The sequence below is a fragment of the Hydra viridissima genome, unplaced genomic scaffold, assembly GCF_058129835.1.
Source record: "Hydra viridissima isolate aposymbiotic clone 2 unplaced genomic scaffold, HvirCarnegie_v1 scaffold_5, whole genome shotgun sequence".
NCBI classification, from domain to species: Eukaryota; Metazoa; Cnidaria; class Hydrozoa; order Anthoathecata; family Hydridae; genus Hydra; species Hydra viridissima.
Window position 1 is genome coordinate 5,647,661 of NW_028324304.1, and position 10,642 is coordinate 5,658,302.

General features: G+C 30.0%; 4 protein-coding genes across 4 annotated transcripts in view; 1 reads left to right on the forward strand and 3 right to left on the reverse strand.

The window, feature by feature from the left end:
• The window catches only part of LOC149888176 (uncharacterized), a 154,664-nt gene that overhangs the window by 52,157 nt on the left and 91,865 nt on the right, over positions 1-10,642 (reverse strand). The window lies entirely within an intron of this gene.
• LOC149888179 (uncharacterized) lies at positions 106-3,002 on the reverse strand. Its single transcript, XM_090086996.1, has 4 exons — positions 2,561-3,002; positions 2,266-2,433; positions 441-2,112; positions 106-358 (listed from the first exon to the last, which is right to left on the reverse strand). Exons 1-3 carry the CDS (start codon positions 2,830-2,832, stop codon positions 483-485), a joined length of 2,070 nt encoding a protein of 689 aa, XP_089943122.1. The 5' UTR covers positions 2,833-3,002; the 3' UTR covers positions 106-358; positions 441-482.
• On the reverse strand, positions 3,343-4,520 carry LOC149888180 (uncharacterized). Its single transcript, XM_090089020.1, has 3 exons — positions 4,407-4,520; positions 3,412-4,111; positions 3,343-3,349 (listed from the first exon to the last, which is right to left on the reverse strand). The coding sequence occupies exons 2-3, from the start codon at positions 3,948-3,950 to the stop codon at positions 3,343-3,345; spliced, it is 546 nt and encodes a 181-aa protein (XP_089945146.1). The 5' UTR covers positions 3,951-4,111; positions 4,407-4,520.
• On the forward strand, positions 8,775-10,634 carry LOC149888181 (uncharacterized). Its single transcript, XM_090089021.1, has one exon. It carries the CDS (start codon positions 8,775-8,777, stop codon positions 9,957-9,959), a length of 1,185 nt encoding a protein of 394 aa, XP_089945147.1. The 3' UTR covers positions 9,960-10,634.

Consider the following 10,642-nt stretch of genomic DNA (forward strand, 5'->3'; position numbering starts at 1 on the left):
TTTGTTAATAAATAGTATAGTTTAAGATAGAAACTATTTATTATAGAAATTATCTATCAAATTCTAATTCTAATAATTATACATTCAAGAAAAAACTGTATTCACTGTAATAAATAGATACAATTGAAATATAATTAAAATTTTTACTCTAAACGTATCTCAGCAATCCTTATGTGGAGCAACATTTAATATTTACAACAAGCCTTCATGAATTGCACTATGAAAGTTTGGGATTCTTATGTTTCAACTTTTCTAACAATTAGTATTTTTTTTTTTTTTTTTTTGCAAGCATAAAAAAAACATACCGTTTGATTATGTAAAAAGATCTCAGAAATATCAGATTGGCTACCACAAGCACCTAAAATGTATCATTAATAAAATTAAACGATAACATTAAATATTTAAATTTAAAGATATACATAGCTTTCTCCAATATTTACCTTAAGAACAGTTATCAGCTTAATCTTCTTGCAGTATAGCTTTTATACCTCTTGCATTTTGTTCTTCTTACAGTATAGGTACATGTCAGATGTCATAAATAAATAATTAGCTGTATCCCTAGTATTTTCAGCAAAAGAAGTTAATCGTGCATGACCTACTCGTGCAGTTTTGTTGGCTTTGTTCCTGGCTTCAACGGCACTCTCAGACAAAGAACCTATTGGATACTTAAAATATTTAATAAAAGAAACACCATGAACTACCATTCTATGCACAGACTGTGACATTGGAATGGCTTTTAAAAACTGATCATTAGAAATGAGACCAAACAGACGCTCAGATTTCTGCTTGAAAATTTTCACATCCGGTCTTGCGGTTGTACTATTTATATCAATTAGCAGATCCCTAAATAGTTTGATCATAGTGGTATTCAAATTTAGAATTCTTCCAGTCACAGATGGATTATTAAAGAATTTTCGTGCAACATTGCCAGTGTTGGATGTACCACTTCCCTTCCTGACAAAAGATACCCTTATTTTTAATTGTATTTTGAATAAGTGCTGGAATTTTTTTTTGTTTTCAATAAATTCTTGGCTGTTTTTTGCTGGAATTTTTCTTCCTTGTTTCACTGCTGGAAGTTTGCAAGCAGTATTGAAAACCCACTCCATGCTGCATATCCACAAATGAAGACTGCAAATTCCAAGTTTCAATATATTCTTGTCTACATCTTTATCTTTATTCCAAATGGTTTCCAAATTAAACTCCTTAGGACTTGCTTGACATACATGACAGCACTGAGATGCTATATTTTTTTTAAGCATTTTTGATACCACAGCATTAAGTGTTTTACCATCATTCATTGTGGTATAAATAGTTGACAAACTTGAATTTATAACAAAAGTATTGTCATGAAGTGTAAACTTAATATTCTCTAAAGACAAAATTTCATTTTGTAAATGTTCAAACTTCTCTTGAATAAAACTAGTAGTCTCTTTGGCAAAACAAAACATAAGATGACGGGTTGCATCTGGACTATTTGGATTACAATTTTTCCATAGTATCTTTTTTCCACTTCGAATCTCCAACAAGACAAACACTATACTATACACAGTGGAATCATCCACACCTCTCTTCATAGTTGCTGCATTCTGAAATTCAGATTGGTCACTCTGACCATCACCACCCACTTTGCAAATAACATATATGTTATCATGTTCCTCCTGTGCTAAAAATTTAATAAAATTATCATCATCCTCCAAAAGATACTCAAACACTCTAGAAACTGAATGTTTGATCATATTGAATAGACTACATTTTACTTCAGTTTCTGAATATTTCACCTGCTCTGGATATGTCAATTTTTTGTATTCTTTTAACTTGGTTAAACCTGGAGGAACAAGATGATGATTTTGTGTAACAATTTTAAATTCAGCCCATGTTCTGTCTGTTAGTCTCAAATTGCAAAAAGTATGCAATGATAAATTTGGACCATATAAATTAGACCTGGGTGCAGTAGAGGGATTAGATGCAAACCTTTTTACAGCATGTTGAAGTTCTTCCAGTTCTTTTCCCTGAAGATTATCAGTTCTTTTACGTTTCATCCTACTCGTAAGTTCTAAAAAAGATTTTCTAGGTTTTGGTGCTTCAGGTGTTCCCATTGTTACAGTATTTCTCCTAAAACATGTATAAAATGTGTGTGTACAACTTTTAACTTTATATATATACATATATATATATATATATATATATATATATATATATATATATATATATATATATATATATATATATATATATATATATATATATAAATACACACATACGTACCTGTTTAACTTCAGTCTAAGACCTTCAAGTATTAATTGGCCCTCCTTCATTTTTTGTTCACCCTGCTTGATGAGCAGGTTACCCTGCTGAATCAGCTTTTCACCCTCTTTTAAAATAAGTTGTCCCTCCTCATATTTACTTATCTGTTGCTCAGGATCTGCTTCTAAGCTATATATATATATATATATATATATATATATATATATATATATATATATATATATATATATATATATATATATATATATATATATATATATATAACATTTTATTTTAGAATTAATAAAAAACTTACCAGACATATGATTTGTATTCTATTTTTTTATCCAGAAAATCTTTGTATTTAGTGAAGAACAAACTGCTTTTTTTTCCACATTTGTTAAAGTTTTTTATCAACTCAAAAGCTAGTCTTCGAAAAATTTTGAAACTAATCATACAACCAGCATTATTTAGTGCAATAAACTTAGACTCCAAAAGTTTTGCACAGGCTTTAAAATTTTTTCTTAAGAATATATGCCTTGGGGGAAATGTATGTGTTAAAAGTTGACGAAGAGTGAATGTAGCCATTTTGATAGTTAATAAAAATCATCGCAAGGTAAAACTGAATCAAATAAAAACTTACCGGAAGTTGTTGAACTACGGAATTTTCATTTACTTCACAGAATTTAGTCGGTTTTTGAATAAAATCCACAATAGTAAAAATGATTTTTAAGCATGAGGTCACAGAGGTCGCCTCAATTTTTTTGCATGGCAGTAAATTCAATTCGCAGTAGCTATATTTTATTCAAAAAAAACGAGGCGACCTCTGTGACCACATGCTCAAATCAATCAATGTTTAAGAAATCAAAAAATCAGCAAAAAAATGCTATGCCAAAACCCTTTTTTTCTATTTCTAGTTTTACATTCAATTAAATACATGATTATTTTAATTTCGCATAAAAATAATATAGAAATTTAACACTTATCATATACTTTGAAAGGATTTTAACAAAAATGCGAGTTTTTTAAAACCTCAAAAAAAACCTTAAGATGTCAGAAGTTTAAAAAAACTTAAAATAATTTTTTTTTTATAAAGAGTTAAAAACTAAATGCAAAAAAAAAAAACTTAAAAAGTTTAAATATGAAAAATCACTAAAAAATATGCACAAAATCCTATTTCCGCTAAGCGATGCATAGTGCGCCCTCACAATAGCATGTTTTTTTTTCTTCGACCAAAATACTGCAGCAGGGCCATTGCTTCTTGTCACGATTTCATATTGAGAATTTGTTAGGCCTGCGTCAGTAAATATTAAAAGAGCATCTAACGGTGTCAATGATTTTTTTGTAGGTTCAAGACTGCTGCGATAGGCTTTTTTAAACTTTCCCGCTCGTTTGGGAGATGTTTTAAGATCTTTGAGGACGGTTGCAGCACTTCTTTTGCCACTTGTTGTCAAACAAGTTTCAGCTGCAAAAACAACAGCTTCTGGTTCCACATCTTTCCTGAGCTGTTCTGTTTTTCTCCTCTTTGAAAGTTCATTAGAATCGACAAAACTTTTTCTTGGTCGTCCTGCTGATGATGGAGTGGATGGGGTACCCGGTATTTGGAAACTCCCTTGCAGCCAAGGGCCATGCTTCTTAATAAATATTTCATGAGTTCTGGATGAAGACGACCACATTTTTCTAAAAATAGCTTTCAACCTCGACATTTGACGCTTGTATACTGTTTTTAGTTCTTCTGTATATTGATTTCTTCATAACAAGTTTTGATCAGCTAAGTCCATTTTTTCATTGAAATTTGGAGCCTCCTGCTGCTGAATACTGTTGTAGAAATCCAAACGAGAGATTTTTTGTATTCCTGATGACCCATCTAGAAAAAAAAATTAAGATGAAAAATTCATCTTTTACCTTGATGTGCTTAGAACATGATTAAAATTTAGATGGCATCAACAGGCAGTTGAAATTAAGATTTTTAAATAGCTAGTGGTATAAGCTCATAGAAAAACGAAAAAAACTAAGAGGGTTTCAATGCGCACTACAACTTTTTCACTTTTAAAGTCAAAATTTACTTTAAAATTCGTTAAAAAAATACTAAGTTTCATGGTACATAACTTTTGTGGTAATTAATATTTCAAAACGGTAGTAAGAGTAAATAATGTACATACCTGTCATAGATTCATCCATGATATAACACTGTAAAACTTCTGTTGTAAACACTTGTACACAGCTTCAATAAACACCACTAAAATCGCTCGTAAATAAAATGAAGCACGATAGACATTTCTCTAATTCGATTGCGCAACTAGTTTCTCAGCTTGAAAAAGAGGTCAGTAAGGATAAAAATGTAAACAAATAGCGGCAAACTATTTTTTCTTTTTCAAAATTTTGGTAGCTAAAAATATTATTTTTTAGCTGGTCGTTTAATATTTTTAAAGTTTTATATTCTTCAAGCAAGCTTCTGTAACTTTTATGACATAATTCTATTTTTTTTTTCCATGATTATTTTTTCGGATGATAAAAGTCTACAATTTTCACAATCTACGTTTTTGGTAGAATCGATTATTGTATGAGTTTCAGTATCAATATTAGTTGTAAACTCTGGATATTTCGACTTTTTGCATGGAGATTTTCTAGGTAACTTATCTTGTGGTGTCTTGAATGAAAAAATGCTAGGAACTTCATTCCCTGATTTTAAAGTTTTTTAACCGCATTCTGAACAAACTTATTTCCTCAGGCCTAGAAAATACAGCAATGTTAGTCTTTTCCATATTGTTATTATAATAACAATATAGAACGAACTTCCGCACAGTGGAATACAGCAATAGATCCCTCTTCCACCTTTTTTCACTTCGTTTGGTCTGAAAATGCTTCAGTTGGAATAAGACATCTTTTGGAGCGAAATTATGTTTTTAATTTTATAATTTCGAGAAAGAGTTTTTATCTGTTTACATTTTTGTCCTTACTGGCCTCTTTTCAAGCTGATAAATTAGTTGCGCAATCGAATTAGAGAAATGTCTATTACAGACAAATTTTTACGTTTGGATAAATCAACGTAAAAACGAATATTTGTGCGTAGATTTTTTTAGTGAACAAATCGATCCAAATCAAAACAGAGCCTTTGGTAGCTATGTTTTTGTTTTTTTTGTGCCTATCAGATTTTTCAGTTTTAAGGATAAAAGGAGGTGAAATTAAGTTATACTTTTGTTTTAACGTTTTATTAAAGTAATATCATCATGTGATATTGAGTTTAAGTTAACTTATCCTAAAGATTGAAAATGATATAGTTTTGATTTTAGCAATTTGTTGAGAAGATTTTAAATATATGATTTAGAAACAAAATTACACTTCTAATTTGTGAAAATTTAAACTTGAAAACCAATCAATTGTCCATTTTTTGTTTAGTTTAGCGGGAATATGATATTCTTGATTTGTTTATCATCGCAATCTCCAAAGAAATGAATATTTGTAGAGTTATCAGAAAAGAGTATCAAAAAAATGAGAGAAATTGAATAAAACTTTAACGAATACCTCAGATTAGAAGATCTCAAAAAATTGAAGACATTACATCACAGAAGTATTTTTTGCTAAAACAATTATTAATTAAATAAAATTTCGTAGTGTACCAACGGCGAAGAAAATTTATTTTCTCTGATTTGGACCTTTTAGGTGAACTTAGTCGCAAAAAATTTACTGAAACCACTTTAAATGACGAAAGTATTGAGTCATATGATTATTGAACATACGAACCAGAAAATGGAAAAATATCAAATCACCCTGGTGAATTACGTTTTATTATTCAATTTCAAGCTGTGATACTCAAAAGAATAAAAAATATAAAAGGAAATTTATCTAATTTTTGAAAATATATTAACTAAAGCTACTGGTGAAGATTATCCTAATGCTGATCATGCTACAATTACTAATGCTGATCATGCTAAAATTACCAACAATTGTTTGATGCATCAAATTGTTACCATCAAATATCAACTAGGAAGTTGAGAGTTTGAATCAATAAATCATCCAGATGAGATATACTGAGGAGAAAGTATGATGATGATGTTATAAGTAGAGAAAATTCAGCAGCTGCTGGAAAAATAACACTTGATAGAATATATGACAAAAGTAAAACCTTCACTCGAAGATAGGCATAAACATTTATATAACATTGAACACAATTAGATATCACGCTGCTGGCAATGATAGTAGTTTTACACAACAACAGTAAGGACTTATCTGATTCAGTGTCATTCAGATCAAAGTTTTACAACATGGATGTATTTGTATCAAATCCAAACAAAACATCATCTGATTTTAAAACACTTTTCCTTCTTTTGCTCTTGATAAAAATAAAGTAGATAGATTTACGTCATCTGATTACCTGTCAATCTGATGGTGAGAAGCTTACACTAAGTATTAGAATGGATTGACCTTGTATATAATATGTACAATAAAACATTTTTTTAATAAAAAGTTTGATTATAATATAAAAAACCCATTTCATGTTGCCTGGAATCTGTTCAAGCTAGAGAAAAATTCAATTTTGTACAAAGCCTTTCATGCTAAAGGTAAAAGATCTAGAGCGTTTTGGGATTGTCCAATGGGCAATAATAAATATGTAAACAATATTGAGAGGCTATTGCTTCAATCTTTTTTTTTTGCAACTGCAAAAAAAAAAAAAAAAAAAAAAAGATTGAAGCAATAAAAAGAAAGGAAAACGAAGAATAGAAGCTTCAAAGAATATTTTCAATCCGAAAATAAAATTTTGCTTTGAAAAAGCTTTTAAATATTATTCCTACTGATTCTGATGCTGAACAACAAATTAATGAAGGAAAAATATGATTCTAAATCTTTTTTTTCAAAGCTGTAAGAGCAATAGTAAAACCTTGTCTGGCTAAAACCATAAAAACTCACTCTTAAATTTATAATAAAAAAAAAAGTATTTTAACGAATGATATCAATAAGTTATTGCATTATGGAGAGTTTTTCAAACTTTAAAAGAAATGGTTCTACTTAGCAATTAAATTCATTAACTTCTCTTAAAATTCATGCAAAAAGTTAGCCTGTAAAAAGGCAATAATCAATATAAAAAATAAGGTAGAAAATTATTTCCTTTGTTCTTTATTGAGAGCGAAGTTTCCTAAAAATTATATTAAAGAAAGAATTGATACAAATCTCAAAAGCCAGGAAAATGGAAAAAAAAAGACTAATGTTAAATGTCCTGTAGGTATTCTAAGTTTGAAAAACAAAATACAGATAAATCAATGAATGTATTTGATTATGAAACAAGATTATAGTCGTTTTGAATTCTGTTAATCTATTGCTTAAAAGTAAACAAAATGTACTATTGTCATATTACTGATACGACTAAGTTATTATCATCACAAACATTAAATAGGAAGTGTATTAGATGTTTAAACCCATTCCATTCGCAAGTTTCATGAAATAAACATAATCAAACATTGCAACAATATGGAACCTGTTAAAGTAAAAATACCAAAAATAGGAACTTTGGGATTTTTTGAAAATTTTATGAAAATGATTAGAGTACCTTTTTATGAGTTAGAAAATTTAAAATCAATCATATGCATAGCGGACTACTGATTTTTGAAATTAAAACATATATAAAATTAAAATGGAAAATCAATTTAAACATTTTATTTAGACAGCACCTGTCAATATGTGTTATTCATAACATACTATTACAAACTCATGTAATAAAATGCTTTGTCTTACCTATGAATACGCTAAAATAAACTTGTAGCAATATGGTTTCTTAACAACTATAATGGAAGTGAAGTATCACAAAAAGTTTATATATATATATATATATATATATATATATATATATATATATATATATATATATATATATATCGATATATATACATTAATATTCAATGCACCAGTCAATAATCAAAGTAATATTCAATGCTCCGGTCAAAATAACTTAGAGATTTAATGTAAATTAACTAACAATAAATATCGCTTTCTATATATATACATACATATATATATATATATATATATATATATATATATATATATATATATATATATATATATATATATATATATATATATATATATTAGGCCGGATCATAAAAATAAATTTTTTTTAGAATTTGTGAAAAGTGGCGTGATATAGTGTTGTTTAATATTTACAAAAAAAATATTTCTAAAGAATTGATTATACTTTGCATTTTTAAGTTTTAAGGTTTTATATGCTAAGTATATTTACTTTAGTACATTTTTTAACTGAAACATGCATTTAACCCTAATACTAGATATAATCCCAAGGTTATGAAATTGAACCAAACCTATACCTACCTAACTAAATTAACCCTAATGATATGATTAACTCCAACGCTATTATAACTTTATATTATTATATTATTATTAATATATTATTCTATTTTTATATGATTGTTTATTAATTTCTGCTTTTATCAACTGATTGCAGAATTTATCCGTCTAATCTTGTATTTTTAGAAATTAACTGAAATTCTGATATGTTATAAAATTGTAAAACAATAATGATTTCAAGATCTAAAGCTTCAAATAATCGTCATATACTTTTTGGAGAAGGTCGTGAATTACCCAATTTTTGCTTGCCAACCCACAAGCAAGTAGGCAAAGCATACTTGTCTGAGAAGAATTATGAAACTGAACCACTACCGTCTGTTGGTAAGAGACTAGCAGAGAAACTTTCTCAGATATGGATTAAAGCATCAGTTCCTACTATAAGTCTTCGAGGCATAGAATTACAGCTGGAGAAGTACATAGGCAATGTTCAGAAAGTGATTCGATCAAAGTCTGCAACAGTCAAACAAGATGAAATAGAAAAAGATCTTGACACATTGTTTGACATTTGTTCGTGTAAATGCAAAGAACTTTCGTCTTGTTGCTGTCCAATGGTTCTGAAGGTGCCAGCAATTGAGCATGACTTCCTAACTGATCAACGCACTATACGTGTTGGCAGAATAGCTGGAATCGACAAGAAGGAATCCGCACGTGCTGAGAGGCGTTTAAAACGAAAATCTGTTTCATTATCAAAGGAAGAGACTGCAGTTAAGTGTGCCAGAGTCGTTGATGCATCTGATAATGAATCAGATAATGAAACAGACAACAATTCTGACACCGAAACTTATTCCCCTTCCGTATCAGATGTCGATACCAAAGTCACATCTACTCGTCTGAAAAACCGTTTTTTAAGAAATATTGCTCTACAAGCAGATGGTTTTGGCATATCAGATAGAGCAGTTGCCGCGATTGTATCAGCAACTCTGGTTGATTTTGGTATAGAACATATGGGGCCAGTGGATCGGAATAAAATTCGCAGAGAACGAAAACAACTGAGAACATCCTGTAAAAATGCTGATTGTAGAATTACTGGATTGTATATTGATGGAAGGAAAGATCAGACTTTAAAACTTGAGGGGGATAGGCAGACTGTGATTTCTGAGGAACATATTTCCATTTTATCAGAGCCAAATTCAAAGTATGTTGATCATTGTACGCCAACAAGTGGATCAGCCAAATCCATTGCAGATTCAATAATTGATACTGTTGACTGCACGAACCTTGTTTGTATTGGTTCTGATTCAACTAACGTTAATACTGGTTTAAACAATGGAGTTATACGCAGAATGGAAATTGAACTTGGTCGACCACTGCACTGGTCCATTTGTCTTTTACATCTGAACGAGCTTCCTTTGTGACATCTTTTTTACTCCTTAGATGGTGCAACAACTGGACCCCATTCATTTAATGGACCAATTGGCAAGTCTATTTCAATGTCTGTTCAGAAACCCATAGTCAGCTTTGCCATATTTGTTGGTGAACCTATTATATGCAATAAGCAGTTGTTAAGCAGTGATCAACTGTACTTTTTCGAAATTGTTAATGCGGTGAAGACAGGTGTTATACCAGATAGATTTAATTCTAGAACACCTGGGCGACTAAACCATGCAAGGTGGTTGACACTAGCAAACCGTGTTCTACGCCTCTATATATCTACTGAAGATCCATCAAATGAACTAAGACTTTTGGCTAAATTTATTGTGAATTCATATGCGGTTGTTATGTTTGACATTAAGAAACATTCAAACTGCTGGAATGCTGCTCCACACTATTATAAAATGATAGAAACATCACGATTTCTTCCTGTGCGTTATCGAATAATTGTTCAGCAAGTTTTGAAGCGCAATAGCTACCCGGCTCATATCGAGAGCATTATTCTGGCTATGCTCAAAGACAACCGTCAAGTGATCCGTAAGCTTGCGTTGAAGAGAATTCTTCGTGCTCGTGAAGATGACATACCAAATCGAAAATTTCAACTCCCTGAGATAAGATTTCAAGCGACTAGTTATGAAGAACTGATTGACTGGCAAACACAGCCCCG